Source organism: Dipodomys ordii, unplaced genomic scaffold (genome assembly GCF_000151885.1).
Source record: "Dipodomys ordii isolate 6190 unplaced genomic scaffold, Dord_2.0 Scaffold17, whole genome shotgun sequence".
Classification (NCBI taxonomy): Eukaryota; Metazoa; Chordata; class Mammalia; order Rodentia; family Heteromyidae; genus Dipodomys; species Dipodomys ordii.
In genome coordinates this window covers 2,580,533-2,604,276 of record NW_012267233.1, presented here as the reverse complement: position 1 = coordinate 2,604,276, position 23,744 = coordinate 2,580,533, and the positions used below count along the sequence as shown (strand labels likewise).

General features: G+C 33.2%; 1 protein-coding gene across 3 annotated transcripts in view; it reads right to left on the bottom strand.

Moving 5' to 3' along the window:
* The window catches only part of Csmd3 (CUB and Sushi multiple domains 3), a 929,488-nt gene that overhangs the window by 38,700 nt on the left and 867,044 nt on the right, over nucleotides 1-23,744 (bottom strand). For 2 of the 3 annotated variants that reach the window (XM_013012565.1, XM_013012564.1), the window contains 12 exons: nucleotides 22,923-23,111; nucleotides 22,433-22,579; nucleotides 20,126-20,314; nucleotides 19,719-19,904; nucleotides 18,489-18,683; nucleotides 15,107-15,280; nucleotides 11,725-11,898; nucleotides 8,350-8,523; nucleotides 6,845-7,030; nucleotides 4,404-4,577; nucleotides 2,675-2,857; nucleotides 200-376 (listed from right to left, as the gene is read on the bottom strand). In XM_013012565.1, the coding sequence (XP_012868019.1) occupies nucleotides 200-376; nucleotides 2,675-2,857; nucleotides 4,404-4,577; nucleotides 6,845-7,030; nucleotides 8,350-8,523; nucleotides 11,725-11,898; nucleotides 15,107-15,280; nucleotides 18,489-18,683; nucleotides 19,719-19,904; nucleotides 20,126-20,314; nucleotides 22,433-22,579; nucleotides 22,923-23,111 (2,148 nt within the window). The remainder of the gene's footprint in view (nucleotides 1-199; nucleotides 377-2,674; nucleotides 2,858-4,403; nucleotides 4,578-6,844; nucleotides 7,031-8,349; nucleotides 8,524-11,724; nucleotides 11,899-15,106; nucleotides 15,281-18,488; nucleotides 18,684-19,718; nucleotides 19,905-20,125; nucleotides 20,315-22,432; nucleotides 22,580-22,922; nucleotides 23,112-23,744) is intronic. The other variant, XM_013012566.1, reaches the window with a different exon arrangement.

The window sequence follows — 23,744 nt, the reverse complement described above, 5'->3', positions numbered from 1 at the left end:
GAACAGCTAGGATTACAGTCGTGAGCCACTGGCACCTGGATACATTGAATTCTTTACTGCACTGAAGTCAACACTTGACAGCCTAACCATACTATGATCACATTTTAAACTGAAAGACATTACAACTGTGCAAAAGCACTTGTAATTTAATGAATTACATCATGCACGTGGAAACTGTTACATAGTGAGAAAAACTTACTTGTACAGTTAGGCAAAGCTCCAGACCATGTTCCATTAGCTGTGCACTGTCGAACTGAAGGTCCAGAAAGAACATACCCCTCCATGCAAGAATAAATGACTGAGCTGGAAAATGTGGTACCATCAACTCTAAAGACTTTCCCATTGGCTGTGGTTCCTGGGTTACCACATTGAACAGCTACAAAAAAATGTTTAATATCATTGTAAAAATAATGCAACTAGAAACAGTTAAAGACTAAATGTTTTTTTGTTCAGATTGCCCAGAGAAGGAATAAAATCCTCCAAAATAAGCAGTGAACATTTTGTATATATATAGTTGAAGTTCAAATGAATTTATGTGGATTTTATTAGCTTAATTACTAGTAAGCAAATAAAAATAACAGATACTTTAAAGATAGTTGTTATTTTCTTCAGTACAAACCTTGCAAATTAAGTGCATTGCTATTGAGTATCACAAAAAACTTCAGAGAAGAATTATGAGAATCTCTTCCTAAAATGTAATTCATATAAAATTGGGAGATATATAACTATAATAAGATGTAATAGATATTTACTGTATTTATACTTTTTAGAGGGCAAATGTAAAATGCATAATTTGAAAATTATAAACATTCATGCATATTTTATATAAATATAGAAATGAGTTGCATTAAAATTATCTCTATTTCTTGTGTAAGAATGCAAAATATAAACTGATTAATTTTTTGTTGTTTTTGGTCGGTCATGGGGCTTGAACTCTGGGCCTGGGCACTGACCCTCACTTCAAGGTGAGTGCTCTACCACTTGAGCTACAGTGCCACTTCTGGTTTTCTGGTGGTTTATTGGAGATAGGAGTCTCATGGTCTCTCCTGCCCGGGCTGGCTTTGAACTGCGATCCTCAGATCTCAGCCTCCTGAGTAGCTAGGATTACAGGCGTGAGCCACCAGCGCCTGGCTTAAACTGATTAAAATTTAAGTGACTAAAATTTAGTAATAAAACATACATTTTCCACTCATCTTAAATAGGACTCAAGAAATCATTTAATTATTGACCATTATGTAATATGTTTAACTATTTGCAATTTAAAATATTAAAAAGTATCTTAAAAGTGATCCTGTAACAAATGTAATATAAATTTTATTGTTCTATCAGAAGATATTTTGTAAACTTACAGAATTTATGTACAAAATTAATGAACTGCGCTTTCCTGCCTTCAAAAAATTTACATTTAAAAATTTTAAATTCTAAATTGTACTTTCAGCAGAAACTCATACTAAGAACAACTTTAATTACTAACTTTTAAATAAAATTCTGGGAAAATTTATTTTTCATTTATATTGCTCCAGAGCCTTAACACAATGTAAAAGATGATTCATCAAAATCTCATGCTTGTTTTCTTTCTTTTTTCTTCTTCTTTTTTTTTTTTTGCTAGTCCTGGGGCCGGGGCTTGACATCAGAGCCTGGACTACTGTCCCTGAGCTTCTTTGCTCAAGGCTAGCATTCTACCACTTGAGCCCCAGCACCACTTCCTGTGTTTTCTGTGTATGTGGTACTGAGGAATCGAACCCAGGGCTTCATGAATGCTAAGTAAACACTCTACCACTGAGCCATATTCCCAGCCCATTCATGCTTGTTTTCAAGTGTCATGTAATTCACATATTCTGTCAAATTTGTACACAGTGAAAGCAGGACTTTCTTTAGTGATGGCGATTTTAAGGTGAAACCAAATCACACTGTCATCCTGTGCTTCAACTTTCCCTTACCTACTCCTCACATTTCTCTATAAAAACAGTTTTAGTAGAACTAAACACGAAAGAGAATAAAGGGAGAAATAGGAACCAAGAATTCACTATATATCCTAAAAAGTAAGACAAGTGAGGGAAGGAGTGAATTGGGAGGGATGGACGCATCATCGGTGATCATATACTGCATTGTAAAATGGCCACTCTTTGTACAACTATTAAATGATAATAAAAATAAGGTACTAATCACAAGGAAAATAAAATAAAAAAGTTGAGGAATATGGATAGGTTGGTGGAACCAAAGCAAAGAGGTAGCAACTAATTTTCCTTTGTAATACTGAACTCTTGGGAATAGATTTTTAAATGAATTTGTTGTCACTTGTTAACAAAGTAATATTTACAGTTAGCAGTAGATTAAAAACAAATAAAGAAAGATACTAACTTCACAACAGTCAGAAAGGAACAAAGAGTTTCAGGAAAGAGAACAGGGCTAAGATTTGTCCCTCAAATTCATACCACTAGTGACTAAAATAGCTCCTACCTTTCACTGTTCTGCCTTCACCTTATAGTCATCCCATCCATCAATTGATGAAAGCATTCATGAAACCAGAGCTCTCTTAATCTCATCAATCCCAAAATCTCATCTATCACACTGAGGTGTGCTTTGCTTCACTAATCTCCTACAGATTTGTCAATCCAGTCCAATTGACTATGAGGACACACTGTCTATTCATGTGGATTATTCTTGAGATTACCTTTGCATTCTGGTTGTCTTCCAGTCCAACTCCCATTAGCTAAACATGTTCTTTCTTCTGAGCCATGAAGGACGTAACCAGTATCACAGGCAAAACGTACAGTGCTTTTAGTTCTGAAATCACTTTCTTGTCTAGAACCATGACCAGGGGTACCCGGATCCCCACATGTACCGGTAGCATCACCTGCAATGCAGGAAAGTCAAAATCAATGTGCTAATTCACTAGTTAGACCAATAGCATAGTAGGTGTTTACTTTTGTTTGCACTGACTTTTAACATTACTTTGATGGAGTATGAATGTAATTTGTGTTTCCCATCAGAAGAAAAGCAACAAATGAAAAAGAAAATCTCTGTGGAACACAGTGCCATTTTCCTTTTCAGTGATATTTCTAGCTATTAAACAGTTTATAGGTATTTGATTAGTGCTTCTAGACCTAGCTAATTACCAAGCTAATGGAAAATTTGTAACTGAGAGTAATATGAATTAAAATGACAATGCTCTTATCAAACTAATACTACAAACAAAATTTAGAAATTCACATTTTCCTTCTCTGAATTTCCTAATTACTAACAAGTTTTTCATTGTTGTTGCCCTACATCTGTGGGGTGCCATTCCTTGCAAATATACTACTGCTCCACCTCTAACTAATTTCTCCCTTAATTTATTGTAACAGTGAATATTGACTGAAAATGAACTCCATTCTATTCCAGTTGGGAAAACATAAAAATAAATTAGAAACAAGCTAAAATGAAAAGCTATACTTTAATCTCCATTAAGGATTTGGTTCATATGTACATGTCCACCTTTTGATTTTAGCACTAAGAATTTTCTCACCTTTTCTTCTATGCCTTCATCATTTCTTAAACAATTTTAATCAAAGTTGTCCAAGTGCCAATTCACACTGGGAAGAGGGTACAAAGTCAAGCATATATGCTTTGAAAATGCTCTTTCTAGATGCCATTTTTGCATGTTTTGTGTATGTGAAAATATTTTCACCTCTTTTTCTAGTGATACATATTAAAATCACAGAAATATATAGGTTTTATTTAGTTTAATAGCAGTTCCTTAATCCACTTCGAGAAGGAGGTATGTATAACCAATCACCAGAGAGTGAAGTTATAAATTATTACTCCAAAAATAAATGCTTAACCCTCATCAAAGTCAGCTTTAAGGTCACACGTAAATGATGGTTCTTAGAAAATTGTGATTAAAATTGAAATCCTAAGCAGTTACTTCATAGAGATTAATAGTTTCAAGATTTGGAAACAAAAAGGTCCTTTCACAATGTCCATCTTGAAAGGAGAAATGGCTACCAATAAGTTACTGACATGACTTCCTTAAAAATAGAATAAAATTGAGACTGGATGTTATACACACTTGCAGAGGTAAAAGTATCACAAATTTTAGAAGAACCCTGTGCTGAGTTAGCAAAAGCTATCTCAAAAACAAAATTAAAAGCCCCAAGATAGTAGCTCAAATGGAAAGCTCAAAGGGTGAGTCTCTAGAAATAATATAAAAAGAAAGAAAGGAAAATTTGAGAGAATTTGATATCTATGAAAACAGAATAACTCTTTCCTTTTTCATTTTCATATTTTGTAATCAAGAAAATTCACACAAGGCTAGTATTGTAAAGCCCCATAGTGTTTTACATAAAGCTGAACATGGCTCCACACACACACACACACACACACACTTCCCTATACATACTGTGCTATTGCCAAAGTGTTACCTGAGCAATGAGGTTGTGAGCCACTCCAGTGGCCATTTAACTGGCAAGTCCTTGATGACTGGCCTAGGAGAGAACGCTTTCCTGTGCAAGTGTAGTGCACAGTGGCCCCAAATGTATACTTCTCGCCAGACAAGACCGCATTAGGAGGAACCCCAGGCTGTCCACAGTCAATCACTACAATACATAATTATTGAATATAAAATTTTTTTATATCTCCTATCGAACAACCTGAACCAACATGCTTATGAAAGAATTCAGAAGTACATTTTCTACTCGAACATCTAAGTCATCCAAAAGTATCACATCTTACGTCTATGAAAAGTGGCTTTAAAATATATCATATAATTTATATAATTAGAATTATAGAAGCTATTCGATCAACCTACCTTTCTTATGAAGAAGTTTAATGGAACTTAAAATATAATTATGAAATAATGTATAAGAGAAGTGTACAAACTTCGGGTGGTTACAGTAAGTCTGTGGGCATGGTGTTTGCTTGCATGCACATGTACATCCATATCTGTGTACCTGGCCAAAGATACACACATAGAAAGAGGGGTATGGTAGGTAGGTGAAATAAGGGTATAAGAAGCCATCTAGGATTCAAAGTAATGCCGTGTACACAAAAGATTTTACTTTGTTGTTGTTGCTTTTAATGTAGTATGTGATTTTTTTTGTCTGTTTTGTATGTTCTTCCCCCTATGGTATATGCCCTGATGTCACTGTATTTGATTTTGGTACCTTGGTATTTATGTGTGTGTGTGTGTGTGTGTGTGCGTGTGTGCATGTGTGTATGTTTGTGTGTTTATTTTAATTAAAGAAGAGAAAGGGAACAATGGAATGGTGAGACAAAGGACAGGGGGTTGTAAACGAATGCAACAGATATATACACAAGACAATATGTTGGAAATGATCTGTACAACTGGGAGGGGTGTTGGGAAAGAGGGAAAGGAGGAGAAAAATGAGGTAAAGAGTAAAAAGTTTGGCAAAAATGTACTTATTATCTTTTTTATGTAAATGTAACCGTTCTATACATCACCTTGACAATAAAAGTGATAATAAAATTATATATATATATATATACATAAAAAAGAAGATGGTGTGAAGGTGGATCTGTGATTCACAGTGTATCTTAAGAACAGAATCATTCAATTGCTGATGTGCCATAGTGAGGAAATATTTGTTGTTTTGCCATTTAAAACATTGCTGGGCATAGCAGAAACCAAAGGCCAAAGAATCTACAATATTCTTTATAAGATAGAGGTGGCTTGGGAAATTAATGTGTGCTTTCTATTAGCCAGACTTAGAAAAAGCTATTGTGCCATATATTTCTACAGTCAAATTGAAAATTATTGAAGGACCCATAAATGTAATAGGACCTTTAGGTACTTAGCACACAACAGGGAGTAATACAAGAAGGAAAAAGGAAAAAGTCTATGAGAGCTAAGTAATCTCAAGAAACTTCAGGTTCACACAGCTTATAAATCATTTTTACTTCTAATGATCTGGCTAAGCAAAACCAATTAAATGATTTACAACCATCTACTAAAAGAAAGCAATTAAATTCTAGCCATCAGGTCAATTTGCTAAATGATTTACAGAAAATCCGCAATTTTATGAGTATGGTGAAAAACTTTCTTTGTTAATACTTGTATATGGTCAGAAATTTCACTTCTTGAATATAAAAGAAATGGTTCTTGATAATAAATGATCATAAAATAATTTTATAAGTGAACAACTTAGGATATGTTACTTAAAATTACTTGCATAATAATTTATTGACACACTAAACTTTAACTCTAGTTTTTCTATTCTGTATCGAGTCTAAGCCTCACCAATTCTTTCAGTTTGAGACCTGCCAGTTGATTGAATCTTTAGGATTTTCTAGGCATATATTTTTCTAAGTTACTCAGAATTACTTCTATTAAATTATTTTTCAGTAAAATAATTTGATTTATCTCTGCTAAATTATTTTCTCATAACCTGCATGAGTCATATACTTGCACTTTAATAAAAATGTAGCAAAACAATATCATTCAGTGTTCACTGACATGGAAGCTGTGTGTATTAACATTATTGTACTATTTATTTGTATGTGATACATATTTAATATCAGTAAGTTGTAAATAACACATTTGTTTACAGTTCCAAGTATTCATAAGCTATGAAGGCTACTGATATTAAGACTAATTTAGCAAAATGAAATTTCAAATGGCATAAAAATATTAACACAAAATAAACAGGATTTCTATCTTTAGATATAGTAGCAGAATATGAAAGACAATTACTGTCATAGTTTGTTTACTCCACTTAAGCTAAACTTCAAAGAATAATGGAGAAAATTTAATACATATATGTATGTGTGTATTTTATAAAGACAATAAACATTGATATTGCTTCCCCAGCTTAATCTCAAGGAAGAATTCACATTATCTACTTACTGATACATTCTGGTAAGGGTTTGTCCCATTGCCCATTTGGTTGACATATCAGAACTGATGATCCAAATAAAAAATATCCAGGATTGCAGTCGTAGAAAACCACAGTGCCATAGGTGAAATTTCCATGTTCGATTTTGCTTTCACGTTTGGAATTGGCTGGAATTCCGGGGTCAGAACAATTGACCACTAAAGAGTGAAAAATTTTTATTTTTATTTAATTTTATTAATATAATATAATTTTAATTTATTTTTACTAATAATATAGTTCTAAGAAAAGCTTAGTTTTCTGAGCTAAATTCATATAAATGAAAGGTTTACAAGATACAATCAATCCATGAAGCCATTACAAATTGGACTGGATTTGTGTTATGAAAAATATGAGGATAAAAGTAGCAATATTTTGGGCTGGGATGTAGCTCAGTGGCAAAGCGCTTGCCTAGCAAGTGCAACGTCCTGGGTTCGATCCCCAGTACCAAAAAAGAAAATGACAAAAAAAAGTAGCAATATTTTAACAAGATCAGCTCCATAAAATTACATTGTCACAGATTTCCACATGACTTCTCTTTCTGGATGTGGTGTCACTCAGGGCTGGAATTCAGAACCTTGAGTCTTTCTCAGCTCTTTCACTTATGGCTACTAATCAACCACTGAAGTCACATCTCCACTCTAAGAATGACATTTATTAAGCAAATGGTGACTATGGTGGGGAGAGGGAAACAAAAGCATAGACAGTTGATTTTCCTCACTTTGTTTTATTTTGTCAATCACGGGGCTTGAACTCTGGGCCTGGGCACTGTTCCTCAGCTCTTCAGCTCAAGGCTAGGGCTCTACCACTTGATTCACAGCGCCACTTCCTCTCCACATTTTTTATTAATGTCATTTTGCCATGTCTATGCATGCAATGTACCTTAGGCAGAGCTATCTTCCCCTTTATTCTCCCTCATCATTCTATACCCCATTCTCAAGATCATCTCTACAGGCATCTCATTGTTCCATTCTTCACACTTGCTCATAAAGTGTTTATACCATATGCACAGGCCTTCACCCTGTCCTTCCATCTTAACCTCACACTACTGACTACACACACCACATAAAATCTGTCTAACATTCTTGTCATATTTTTATTAAATGCTAATTGTTTAAAGGGATTTCACCCTGGGATCTCACATATGCCCACAGACTTAATCAGATCGAGTCCTTGGTTATTCTCACTTTCCCCATCTCTGCTATCCCCTTCCATTAATTTTGAAGCAAACTTGAAGTTAAAATAGTCTCTATGTGTTTTTATACAAACTCTGAAATGGGTAAAATACAATAATATTAATCACTGGTAAAGCCTGCCAGTGTGACTTTTAAAACTAAATTGAACTATTTTAGAATGAAAGTAAGGCATTGATAATGAGATGACAGCAATATTAAAGTTCTTTTGGAATTAGTTTGAATCTAATCTTTACTCACACAGATATGTTAACACCATGTCCAAAAGAGATGTAGTTCAACTTTACCTTTGCACACAGGAGGAGGGTGACTCCACTGTCTGTTTGCCTGGCATTGGGCCTTTGTTGGTCCTTGCATAAGATAACCAGTGTTGCAAGAGAATGTGACCACATCATTAAAGTTGAAACCATTTCCACTTGTTCTTCCATAAATTGGACTTCCAGGATGACCACAGCTTACAGCTAATATCATTGGAGTAAGGATTAAACATAAGAATACTCAGTTACCAACTATGACATAATTATATTTAATCTTTTTAAAACAAACTAGAAAGACCACCTCACTTTGGGATATATGTATATATCATATATATGATATGCTATGAGATATATATATATATATTACTAATGTGAAATAACAAATTTTGAAAATAAAATATATGACAAATAGGGCTACATTAATATATATGTATACATAAAACCATCTTAAATTTTGATAATTTTATTTAAGTGACAAATACTTGTTTGATGTCTCATGGTATTATTTCATTCTCTACTTTTTGTTTTAAGTAAATAACACAAAATTTATGAGAAATGAAGTTCCTGTTAATTTGGAGGAAGGACCCAAATTGAAGCCCTTTTCCTTTTCTAGTTGAGCCTCAGGAGTAAAAATTCTTAAAGGCACTGTCATAGTTAATTTTTAACTAGCTCTTGGTATTAGGTAGCAATCTGTTTGGAAAAAGATAGATTGATAACCAGAAGTGAGCTTGAAGATCAATTTACATGACTACCTAACTTGGACAATAGAAGATAATGTTTTGAGATTTCCATATTAATATTCATCTAACTATTCAATCTTATTGGATGATATTCTCCACCATTGATATTAGACAATTTCACACAATTTTGCTTGGGAAGAATAGTCTCAGATGAATTAGTTAACCTCTTATAATGTTATAATTATGCTATAAATTTTATAAAGAGTTGGCTTTCCCCTAACACAATGTGTTTCTATGAACTGTTTTATTACATCACCTCACATTGTTAATCAGAGCAGTTTCAGTAGCTGGGCTTCATAATTGGGCATAGTGAAAGACCACAGTCAATTTTAGTACTTTCAAAATGACCTGCACACAATTATTTCTCAGCTGCACTGTTAATGTCAGCTTACTCACTCATTTGGGAATTTAACTGCATCTTATTCTTGTTTAAAATTATCAATAACGAAACTAGATTTACCCTGAAGGCCAATTTTCACTGATAGTCTCAATTATTCAACAAGAAAAACAGTGACTTAAGTTGACTATGCTTGAATATAAATGAAAAGCAAAATACATAGGACCCATGCTAGTAGAATCATCAGATTTATTCTTAAAAATCATCAACTCTTCAATAACATGTATCATTGTGTGTCCATGTGTGTGTGTGTGTGTGTGTGTGTGTGTGTTTATGATGGCTTAGAAGAATGGTTTTAAACATTTAAACTACCTGTATGTTTCATTATTCTTTCTCAAAACACAAAAGTATTTATTTATAAATTTAGAATTTGAACAAATTTTTGATGAATTTATAAGTACAAGTTGAATTAGTCATAGTATAAATGAAATCTTTCCTGTGAACCCATATTAAATTATCAAGAGGGAGTCTGAGGCTCACACCTGTAATACTAGCTTATCAGGAGGCTGAGATCCAAGGATCATGGTTCAAAGCCAGCCCGGCAGGAAAGACTGTGATACTCTTATCTCGAAGGTAAAGTAGTGGCTCAAGGGGTAGAATACTAGCCTGAGCACAAAATCTTGGGGACTGCCCTCAGGCCGTGTGATCAAGCTCTAGGACCAGCACACACACACACACACACACACACACACAATATATCACGTTACTTCTCTTAAATTTTGAAAATCTTCATCTTTCTGTTATTAAATTTTAAATATATGCATTGAATATGTTAGTAAACAAGAATTTTAAAATAAATATCAGTAATTAGAGATATGTAATTAGACCAAAAATGACATGGGTAATTGATTTAGAGTCCAAAATAAGGTAAGTTGTGATATAAGCATTCAGTTGTGTATGAAAATGCATTCAATCTAGCATTATTCATCAGTATTTTTGTTTTGTGCTATAATTATCATAATAAATACAATGCATGAGAGCCCGGAGATTTGACTATCTTTCCATACATCATAGGGAAATGAATTTCCAGTATTCTCACTCTAGATTTAGTGTGAATGGTGCAGTCAGGTTGCTTCAAGTGATCTGGCTTGCAAAGGGTGCTAGGACAATAAGAGTTCTTAGCTCTTATTTGGAGATATGGAAGGCTTGGCACTATTCATGCACAAGAGGTTGGTCAGAGGTCTATACTGTACCAGTGAAACAATATCAAAGTCCACTCCCCATTGAGATTCTCAACACTGAGTCTGAATAAGTACCAGTCTTGACTTGGTCAGCAAAGAGAGAATTATAGTGAAAAAGTATTAATTGGAAATTAAGTTTATTTTTCATGTAATTTTAAATATTTTTAAACATTTCAAATGCTCACTCACAAAAAAGTATTAGTTATTTTGATTGTACATAGTTAATCTTGATATATTTTAAGAATATCTTGAATTTTGGAGTTAACAGGAGCCATATCCATAAGTGTTAACTATTTGCTGCTTTTGTGAAAGAATTAGTCTAAAGCAAAAGAATATGACTTCTATTAGCTCCTATAAGTATCAGTAGGGCTGAAGTGAGAACTTGTCATGTAATGATTCATCATAGATGATAATTTCCTTTTATTCTAATTTTACTTTGTCAGAATATTATTTGGTATATAGATATAGCATACTTTTTAAAATAGAAAACATTTATCAGAATAATTTTCTCCTAAAAATAAAGCTTTGTTGGATCACAACAGAAGACTATCAATAATGTTGCATTAAATCCTTATATTCCAAAATCTGTTGAGAATGTACCATCTGTATATAAATATTTATTTATAAATATGTTGTATATGCTTATGTATATATTGGAAACTGAGGAGGTGAATTTAATTTTTGTCACTTTTCAAAAGAGTAATTGGTGATGATTTGTTACATCTGTCCTATGTGTTATTGATTAATTCTGTTGGATATAAAATCTCATTAGTTCAAAATGTCCTTGATCTTGTAGTACTGTCTATTTCTGCCACACAAGTGCTAAGATTGCAAAAACAAACTACCATGCTTACTTTTTTGTTGATAAAATTATACACAAACATTATTAACTTTTCCAATTTTCCCTGTGTGCTTTATGGGCAGTGGCACATATCCCACTTTAAAGGCTATTGAATAAAAGTATAAAAGGATAGATTGTGGAAAGTTATTTTTTACTGTTAAATATAATATGCAAACAGAATTATTTATCTAGCTAAAGAAAACAAATATTATTTGCTTTATTACCAGGCTTGCCATGCTTACTTACGCACACAGGATGGGAGTTGACCAGACCAATTATGGTCCTGTTGACAGATTCTCACTGAAGAACCAATCAATCGAAAACCAGGATTACACTGATATACAACGGTGTCCCTGTATCCATAATTTTCCCCAATGACTTGACCATTCACAATGAGTTCTGGAATTCCACAATGACCCGCTGAAGTAGATCATAGAGTATAAGTGAGTTACTTCTTTGTAACATTTGAAGTTAATTGAAAGTATGTAAAAAATAAGTCCCACATAATTACATGATATGAAATAACTATCAAATACTTAACAAAACACCAGATACTGGGAAATATATCCACTTTGAGTGACACAAATTTTTTTTTTGTTTTGGTTGGTTGTGGGGTCTGCTCTCCCTCAGCTCTTTATCTCAAGGCTAGCACTTTACCACTTGAGCCACAGAGCCACTTCTGGTTTTCTGAGTGGTTTCGTGGAGATAAGAGTCTCATGGACTTTCCTGTCTGGGGTGGCTTTGAACCTGTATTCTCAGATCTCAACCTCCTAAGTCGCTAGGATTACAGGTGTGAGCCACCGGCGCCCAGCTAGAGTGACATAAATCTTAAAGAAAGCATAAAATATTGATACATATATTCATATTATATATTATAAGTACATATTTATATTTATATCTATATGAATGAAAAATCACATCAAAAATTGAAAAACATAGATAAAGCAGTGCTTGTAAAAACTGTACAGGTTTATCAGAAAATTGGACGTCGTGCTGTGGCTCAAGTGGTAGAGTGCACTCCTTGGGCTGAAGAGCTCAGGGACAGTGCTCAGGCCCAGAGCCCCATGACCGTAAAAAAAAGTACAGGTTTAAGGGTTCACATTGTAGAAAAGAAGATTAGATGATATACAGATAAATAGATGATAGATAATCAATGACCTAAAATCTAAACTTTAGAAGGAAAAAACTAAGGAAAATGAAATTAAGATAAATTAAATGAACAGAAAAGAATATATCAGAAAAATATGGAAATCAACTTTAGGATATGAAAAATATGTAGAAGATGGCAGATTGATATAGATAGATAGGTAAGTAGACTTACATCTATATCTATATATGTCAATAGAGGAAATCTACACAGATAACATAGAAGAACATGAGATTGGAATAATAGTCCAATTTGAAGAGAATTTGGTTAGTAACAATCTATATTCCTATGTAGAACAATAAAGTATTTTGAGACATTTTATCATTGTTTAGTTTTATTTGGATTATTTGATTTTTGTTTCCTTTTCTTTTATTTTCTTTAGTCTCATACCTCTTACTATTAATCTACCACAACTTATTTATCTCTTATCCGATGATTTTCATGTTTTCTACTTATGTATAACTTCTCGAATCCCTAATTTTTCTGACAACTATCTATACACTTAGCACTTCTCATTCAGTGTCTACTAACTTCTTTACTTCACACTTTTCTTGATCAAGCACATTCCTAATAGCTTAGTTTAGATAAGATGATGATGATGTTAAGTGAAATGAGGCCCAAGATAGGGACACAAGTGGTATTTTTTCTTTTTTGCTATTGTTCCTGACGTATTTATAAGGTACCATACGATTTTTTTTGTTTCTTTGTATGTTCCTCCTTCACAGTTTAACCCCTGTTTGCACTTTATTTGATGTAGGTGCCCTGCATCTTGTGTATACACTTCTTCAGCTTGGGGAGGGGAAGGGGAAAAAATGCTTAAATAGGGATATAGGTTAACCCATTGTAACAATGAGATGTACAAGATACTATGTTGAAAATGAACTTTACAATTTAAGTGGGGGAAAGAAGGGGGAATGTAGTTGTGGAGTGGGAGGGAAGGGATGGTAGGGGAAAAACAAAGGAGGAGGTAACAATGCTTGATAGGAAGTGTACTCATTACTTTGTTCATGTAACTGTAACCCCTCTGTACAGTATTTTTATAATAAAAACATATTTAAAAAAGAAATGCAAAATACCCAGCCCCCAGTACTTTGAGCATGACTAGAGATGTACATAAAATTACCAAGGTCATTATATTTATGAAAATATTTCACTGAGTTTTGAATTGGAAAAGGCATGAAAGCCAAGATATACCTGCAAATTAATCATGTGAAATAGCTTATCAACCCATCTAACAAATTCATCAAGAATAAAATAACCTACTGGAAAAATTGATTATAGGGATATAAAATCCCATACCATAACGGTGTCTCAATAGAGTAAAGCCCAAAAGAGAAATAAAAGAAAAATAAGAAAATAGGATAAAACTGTATAACACTTTTAGAAAACATGAATTATAAAACAAAGGACTGCATGTTTAGCTCAAAGGACAGTTGATAGATAAGATATATTCAATGAAATAAAAAATGAATATAAGTAGTCATTTAATGAGAAACTGAGAAAAGGCTAACTGAAAGTTCAAGTGAATATAATAAAGAGCTAAATAAGTTTCAATAATTAATAGTTAATTGAGATAAAAGAAGACAATGCAAAACATGGAAAAAGATCTCAATAAAGAGATAGAAATCCCAGAACACAATCAAACTTAATGCCAAGGAATAAAAATAAAGTAAAATAAAGTAGAAAGCTTTATACACACAATAGATGATATCGAAGAAAAAATTGGGGCTTGAATACAGAAGATATACAGTAGAGATAAAGGAAGTAAACGTACAAAATATCAAAGAACAATAAAAGCAATTTGTAAGACTTAATTAAAAGACCAAATTTCCATCCTATAAGTATTAAAAAGAAACACTTAAGAATTTTGAATAATGTACTCACCTATCTCTTTTAAAAATAAAGACATCTTAGCAAGTATCATAAAATGATGCTTAATATTTTAAGCAAGATATTTACCATTGTGTATTTATCTTTTTTAAACTTGTCATTTAAGTAGATTAAGATATAGTTGATGTAAATACACACTGAGTATTGCTGACAATTTATGGGAAACAAGTCTCGGAAAATTAAATTAAACTTTCATTTGAAGCCTGGCATGGTGAGGTTGAGAAGAGATTTGCTCCTAGAAATAACCCTGGGCAGGAATGCCTGTGAGATTCTTCTCTCTTCTTAATCACATGCAAAAAAGGTGGAATTGGAGCTGTGGCTCAATTGTAGAGCATTAACCTTGGGCTAAAAGCTCAGGGACTGCATCTAGATGTTGAGTTCAAGCCCCAGGACTACACACATGTGCTCAAACACATTTAATACTTTTCTCTTTAATAGCTTCTACCATGAGTGACCCAGATTTTAAAGGGATTTTTAGCATCCTTAAATGAATGAGCATTAGTTTTAATCTTACATTGGGATGGGAGGTTATCTGGCTTTTCTCCAGTCTATGTCTGTGAAAGTTGGTTAAAGTGATTTAAAAATCTTTACCTAGACATTTGGTTTCTGATCCACTCCAAAGGCCAGAAGAAAGGCATTCCCGCACAGCTGACCCAACAAGCATGAATCCTGAATCGCATGTAAAGATAGCTGTGGAACCATATGAAGTCTGAGTTCCAATCTTGTTTCCATTTGGAGGTGTGGGTAATTCTCCACAGGAAATAACTTAGAAAGAGGAAAGAAAGAAGGATTCTTTCAGACACATCCAATACATGGTTGTAAAATTTACTTTTGACATTTTGAGCCAGGCACCCATAATCCTAGCTACTCAGGAAGCTGAGGTCTGAGGATCACACAAAATCCCTGAGACTCTTATCTCCAATTTACCACCAGAAAACCAGAACTGTGCCTCAAAGTGGTAAATAACTAGCCTTGAGCAAAAGAGCTTAGGGTCATGCCCAGGCCTGAGTTCAAGTGCCACAACCACCAACAACAAATTAAAGGTAATGCGCTTGCGCGCGCGCGCGCACACACACACACACACACACACACACACACACACATACATTTTGAATAGTTTATGATCTGGTGCATTTAACACTGAATTTTTTCCAAGTGCTGTGACTCAAGACTGTAATTATACTTATTTGAGAGGCAGAGATGATTGGTATCTTAGTCTGAGACTTGTTTCAGTGTAAATGTTTGAGAATCTCTCAATAGTTACTGAATCTAATATCTTGGGCCTATTACCTCAACAAACAGAAAAGCACCAGTATGGAGAATCACAGCCCAGGCTGGCCTAATCATAAAGCAGTTCTCTACTTTGAAAGTAAACAATGTTAAAAAGACTATTGGTGTGGTTTGGCTCAGGTGATACAGTGCTTGTCTGTCACCATGGGGACCTGAGTTCAATCTCCAGTACCACCAAGAAAATAAAACCTGAAATTGATATTATATACCATGTTTCAATTTGAAAGTATAAAGGACAGATATACTTCAATGATTATCTTGCTTTTGAAAAAAATTGAATACAATCTAACAATATAAAATTGTATGTATTAATAAGATGTTTATTTTGAGATATATATAGAGAGAGTAATGCTTAAGTTAGGATAACATTTTAGCTTCTTAAAAAATAAAAAATAAAATCTTTTTTGTGGGAGAACTTTGTTGAAGTTTTTTTTAACTTTTTGGGGGTGCTTAATTAAGCTGGTTGTATTGAAAAAAAAACATATTGTTAAAGAGTATTGTATTCATTAGTTCAAAGTATTTTCCTAATTGATAAAGTAGCAGCAGGTTTGTATTTCAACTTGTGGAAGCTAGTTTCCTTGTATATAAGTACTATATAAAGGTTATATTAAGATAATCCTTATAGAATAGTTTTATAATATAAATCTTTATATTGTCTATATAAAGATGAGTATTATATAAAGATGTGTGTATACAAAATATTTCATTTTCACAGAATGCCTCAGGATCTGTCATGAAGTTTTTAAAATAAAGAAGGCAGATTAACTGATTTGCTAAGTCATTTAGAAGTTTCCTGTTATAATTCCTTCATTTAAATGAAATGTCATTCTGGGATGAACACAAAAATAGCTAACATTCATTGTTTACTATGTAATGAGTACTATTATTAGCAATTTCAGTTATGTATTTTTCAAAATAAATTTGAAAGTAGATACAATGGTTGTCAGAATTATTGTAAGTAGGTCCTGTACACATAAAAAAGTTAAGTAAGTTTAGAAAGTTAACAAATCATATAAACAGATAATAAAGATATAAACCTGACAGTGTAATTCTAGAATCTAATATCCAACCATTAGCTCATAAACTTCATTCTTCCTCTAACTGTTGCTTTCAGCTTTAAGTTTAGATGTCTGTAACATGAACAAGTTGATAAATCTTAAATAATTACATATAAAGTTCAGAACATAAAATATAATTTAGAAATCTATTTTTAAAATTTTAATTAATCATTATGATGATCATTTAACTCTTAGAAGCCATAAAGTTCTGTACTGTTATATAGATTTACTAAACTTAAAAGCATAGAACATTCATAAATAAAATATGAGCAGGTATTTATGCACTCATACACTTATTTCATCTAAGTGAAGCTATCTGGTATTGTTAGCCGAATGAGCTCCCTTCCCTTGACTTAGGGCTCCTTCCCCTCTCCACAGCTTAGCATGCTCCCTTCCTGGGCAACACTAGGCCCATTTTGTCAAGGCAGTAAATAATCAGCCTCCAACCCTCTTTACCTTGAGATGGCACTCCTCTGGGGCAGCTACCACCAAATAAGGCATCAAGAGCCCCTTAGAGTGACCTTCATGTCTGGGCAGCTGCAGGGTCCCTTATCTATTACTTGGGCAGCAGCCATAAATCCTAGTCCGCCATGATGAAGCGCCTGGCCCACATGTCCACAGGAGCGTCTCTGCCCCCTAGTCCTGTCTAGCCCCTCCTAGCCTAAGTAGGTTATATAGGTCACCTCAAACAATAGCTGGTGCTTCTTCTCACTGTGAGAAGGGGTATTGCTGGTCCCTTTACTGGCAATAAACCTTTTCTTTGTTCGTTGTCTATGTGGTTTTCTGGTAAAATCTCTTTTAATCTAACAGCTATATTAAAATTCTGAATCGTTTTACATTCATCACAACTCTTTATTTTCTTAGTTAAAAATTGTAGCTGTCTGTGCTGTATGTCATAGATGTTTTGGATGCAAATTAAAAAGCTGAATTTTTAGAAAAGCATATCTCCTAGAGGAAAGTAAATATCTAAATACAGTGAATGATTTTCAATGGATTGCAACCTATTTCATTAGAATGTTCTGTGTTGAGTTAGGTTGTATATAGTAAATCCTGGCTTTTTATGGAAATTGAGGGAAATAATCTGAATTAGCTGTTCATTTGGACTCAATAAGATTCATAAGGAGTTCAATGAAATATTGCTGCAAATATGTCCTAGCATTGGACCTTTGCATCCACTCTGCCCAATGGATGCTATTGTAGTTTACTGTCAAGGAAATCTGGGATAACAGAGACTAAGCATTATATAGCATGGCAATATCAAATATTTATATCTAGTGACCAGTTTCCTTTTTGTCTAAAATGAGCTTAATATATCTAAATGGTAAAATTTGTTTCCATGTGTTTTTCTATTGAGAAGCTTTAATATATAAAGAGATAATCACATTAGTCTTATTATCTAGCTATTCATGGTTGTGTACACATATAATACCAACGAATCGGGATACTTATGTAGGAAGATTGCTTGAACATGGCTATTTCAGGCTATTTGACTAACAGGATGACACCTGTTTTGTGAGTAAAAATTAGTAATAGTATTGTTCCTATGATATGTTTGCAAACAAAGAGAATCAAGCAATAAAATCACCAATGATGGTTATGGAATAAATTTAAGAGCAGATCCTTACTTTGGCAATATGGCCTTTCATTTCTCCAGCTCCAGGTACCATTAGGAAGGCATTCAATAGAAGCAGGACCTAGTCCGTGATAACCAGGGTCACAGCTGAAAACTACTTTGGTTTTATATTCATAATGTGACCCATTCACAATTCTCCATCTTCCGTGTTCCAAAGTGAAGGAATTGATGCTTGGACATGTAACAACTACAGAAGGCAAGAATGTAAATTGCAAAAAAGTCAACTATATTTGTTCCACCTTTTAACTCTACATAAGTACATACTCACTTCTTTAGGTCTCTATGCTTTAATTCATTTATTGTTGTGCCATATGAAATCTTTATCATTTATTCTCTATTGTTTCTCCATATATTTTCCCCTAATTTATCTATTTTTGGTACCACTACAGTTCCCTACATAGCTCTTTATCAACTTCATTCTATCCACTATAGTCCCAACTACTGCATTCACTTTTATTTCTAATTTTGTATGTTTGCAACATTGCAACTTAGGTACATTTGTAGGAAATTTGTATGATGTTAATATTTGTATACGCAAGCACTTTAATACAAACTGACATCAAAATTTGTTTAAGGTAAACAAAGTATAATGATAACTAGATACTTGTGTTATAATCGCAACTAATTGTCCTAATTTTATATGTAACCACAATAAATTTGAAATGTTAGGACTAAATGGAAACAATTTAAATATAGAGAGGAAATGTAGATTTTGTTTTAAACTAACAGCCCTTTTGTTTCAATTTACTTAGCAGAACTATTATCAGTAATCATGTAATATTCACTAATCTATTAAAGTAGTACTGATGGAAATGGAAGTGTCAGTGACTTGAAGACTAGTAAGTAAGTCAAAAATCATGGATATCTCAACTTTGTTCTTTGTTCTCATAAAACTCATAGATGAATTTCCTGAAATACAATTTCATAATGCAAAATGAATTGTTTTCTCAAAAGTCTGTGTATTGAAAACATGTTGGTGCATGGATAACTTTTGCAATAAATGAATGTCAGTTTTATATGATAAAAGTTTTATATAATAAAAATTCAAGTTCCAGAATGAGTTCAAAGTCCTTTTCTCTCCTCATTTTAAGATAGCTTAATTAATTTTCCTCCCCTGTTAGGTCAGTTCATTTTAGAAAATTGGTTTTGACAATTCAGCAACACATAAATTTCCAGGCACACATGATGGCAGTAGAAACACCAACAGGAGCACCAGACGCACCTACGCAGCGAGGGGTTTTGTTGTGGTTGCTCCAAGTCCCATCGGACTGGCATGCAGCTGTGGTGAGCTCCTTGGAGGAAAGTCTGTATCCATCATTACAAAAGTAGGTGACTCGAGTTCCCACCAGGTAATCCGTTGTGAGTATACCTCCATTCGTCGGTGCTTTAGGAATCCCACAGGAAATTGCTAAAATAGTATAAACATGCAAAAGAATGAAATGAAAATATGAAAGCAAAACTGTATTGACACAAATAGCAAATACTTAACATACTACATGATTCTGTTCAAACATTTGAAGATACCTTGGGTTTTTTTCCATTCCTCTAAAAGAAATTCAGAATAACTCATGAGCATTCTTTTCTAATAATTTTTGAAAGCTTTGATGTATTTGGGGCACCGTACGTCACCTTGGCAGGCAGGGACCGGCGCATCCCATGCATGGTACCCATAGGAAGACTTTCTGCATACGGCACTGCTTTTTCCAACCAGTCGGAATCCTCGATCACAGGCCCAGCGAACCACACTGTTTAGCTGCCCACCTGTCTGACTGATGATGTAGCCATGGGGAGGGGACTCCGGGGTACTACAGTAGAAAGCTTTTCAAAGGGAAACAGAGTCAATGCTTAATTGGGGAATCAGAAATCCTTTAGCACCTAAAATTATCAACAACTACATCATGAACACACCTACATAAAATAAGTCAACTGTCATCACCATGGATTTTAATTCAACTGAACACCATTTAGTTTTTATTTTCTGAGAATAATTTCCTTATATAACTTTTGAGGCAGGTGTCAATTAAAGGGGTTCCTTCTATCTTGAGACATATTATTCTTAACATCCTAAAAGTTTAAAAGCCCTCTGAGTAGCTCATTGAATTTTAGACCAGATTTCCTGTCATATTAGTGGTCTAAAGCCACAGCCATAGAGTAATATTTTAAAGTATGTGGTTCTCATGTCACTTTGAAGTTATTGCTGAACATCTATATCATGGTAGGTCATGTGTTTCATTTGCTTGCTGTCTAAATTCAGTCCCCACTTTCTGTAATCTTCTTTTCTGGTGTGTTAAAGAGTTTCCATTTCATCAGAACTGCTTACATATGCTGATAAAAATTACCAATAGAAGTCTGAAATGTCAAAAGATAATGTCAAGTAGCTTTTTTCATAAATATACTTTCATGACATTCCAGCCTGACAGGTTCCAGTTACCCTTTGAAACTTTAATGCATTCATTGAAGAAAAAATAGAAATTTTAGAGGTATGTAATAGGAACCAGATTGGACTTACAATATACATTCTATAACCTGTCATTTCTTAAGAAAGACATACATATTAAATATGTCAAGCTGTCTTTGGTAGCTAAAAGTGGTGTTTTCTGTATATTTATATCAAACTTTGTCATGAATATTAACATGAATCAAGTGCGGTCTATAATGTGATGTAATAATTGTTTAATCTGAAAAGTCTCCCTTTAAGCACTCATAATAATTTAAAAATAGAACTTAATGTGCTAACTTTTAGTGCTATTAGAAAAAAATTAGTAAAATGACACTTATGTATTCAAATATAAAAAATGACTCAATATACACAATTATAACTTTCAGGCATATATATTAGTTTTTAAATCATTCAGATATTTTAGTTTTTAAAGTTTTAGCTAAACAAAGATATACAATAAAATATCAGTACAATGTCATTGCTACTAGTTATTTTTATAAGACCAATTCTTAGCATATAGTCAAACTGTATGCATTATCTCATAATTTTACCAAATATTTAGACAAGAAAGTTTTGTTTGTTCATAACAAGTATTTGCAAAATTATGCAAATGAGTAAAGTTTGAGAGCACTTTTAACTCAACTCTAAAATTAATTTGTCATGCTTCATGGTTCTATGTGAGTGTAGAAAACATTTACAAAATAATTTTTAATCAAAGTGATTATCAAAAGACCCATGACTTAGAAAGAATAAACACCATAAAGGAAGAGATGGCTGAACAGCTCCAGTGCATTCTGCAGTTGAGTCCACACCTATGGATTTGACAGGATTTAGGATGGTAAAAAAAAAGAAAAGAAGTACAACTTTCACATAAGATGGGATTCTAAATTACCAATTACTGGTTCATGAAGGAAGGCTTCTAGAAGAAGCTATGCTACCATAACACTAACAAGAATTTTCAGCCCACAACTTTCTAAATATTTCACAGTGAAAACCAGCAGTGCTAAATAATTTCTTCAAATTTAAGGGTTTTAAATAATACATTCACCGATCTCTCTCTTAATAATGAAGACATCTTCGCCAGTATCATAAAATGTGGATAATAAAGGAGATTTTCACTATTGTATATTTATCTTTTGCTTAAGTTGTTATTTAAAGTTGCTTAAGTTGTTATTAAATATACCAAAAAGTGCTAGTTGATGTTCATACACATTCACATTTTCTGAATATTCAAGGCAAACAAATTTATTGATAAAAGAGTTTCAGATTAATTTATAATGAACCCGAGTTATAAACTGTGTTTGTGTTTTTAAACTATGTCAAAACCATGAGTAGTTACAGTATTGTCATTACAACATTTACAGAAACCGATCAGGAAATATCAATGGAGGAGTTGGTATTGGAATTCATGTCTAATAGAATAGCATCTAGAGTCCAGCCATAATCACAGTGAAGATACAGGAGAGATTTACACTGAAATTATGAGTCACACATACCTATGTACCTTATCCGGAAGCCTTTTTTGTTATTGCCATGATCTGCTGACCATTGAAGAAACACTTCATGACCATTGCTTGTTATATTAAAAGCAGATGAATAATCACCACTGAGGGAAATTAGCACTGGACTTTGAATATTCGGTCCTTTAGAAAGAAAGTAATACAATTTAGATATGACTGAATAAGCTTATTGTCTCTCATTTGTAGTATATGTGAACACATAAAATAATATTAAATTGCTCTGCACTCAAAGCAATAAGTAAAATATAATGTGAAATGTTTAAGCCTTCATTGAAATAACTATATTGTGTAGAAGAGTAGGATAACTACATTTTTATATGGAACACAATTAATTTAATTTTCATATTATCCAAAATACCTATAAGATAAAAATCACAAAAGTAGTATTTCACCACAAAGGTCTGTTTGTGTGGTTAGAGTATTTGATTGAATTTATAAATATCTAGTAAATATAACCCATGGTTACCATCATACACCTGAAGAACATCAAATTCTTTCTCTGTCTGGAAGAATTCTATGAACATGCTGATGTTGTAACCCTTTTCCACTGAAATGCTCCATGCACACATTTGAAGATTTGGGTAACTATCTGGATAGCCCGGGCTCAATATGACTCCCGTAGAATCTAGCCGTAATTCATTGGCAGGGCAGAGCACTGTCAAAGATAGACATCGTTAAATCATGTGAGTCTTTTAGAACACAATGAAAACTTCATCTTAAATACTAAGTATTCCTGTTGTCATAGTCTATAACTATAAAGATGATGACACTGGAATTATATGTTATATATTTTCTAAAATATAGAAAAGTGACCTAAAATTTATGTTATGAATCTCATTTCTTTAATATACAGAATATCACTGCTTTTATACAAAATAAATATAAGATAAAGTATGTGTTTTTTCTATTTATGCATATGCTTTCCAACATTTCTTTGTGTTTTTTTCCAAAGCTGTTTCTCTTATCTTTGTCTTTTCCTCATTCTTTCCTTTCTTTAAATTTTTCCTTACTTCCTTCTTTCTCTATACTTTTAACCTCTTGAAGGCATATGTGATTAGACAGAAAACCGACTTCTTTAATAAGAGTGATCATGTAAGGCAAATTTATTTCTGATCCCAGAATCAGAAATGAATAAGTCATGACAGTATTTTTTAATGTATTCTTCCTCCATTTTATTTTGAGGTAGGGTCTCAGCATGAGGCTAGCTGGACTTGAGCTAGTAATTCTGCAGCCTTGGCCTACCAAGTCCTTACATTACAGTATATACTACCATAGCCAAATCCAAAGA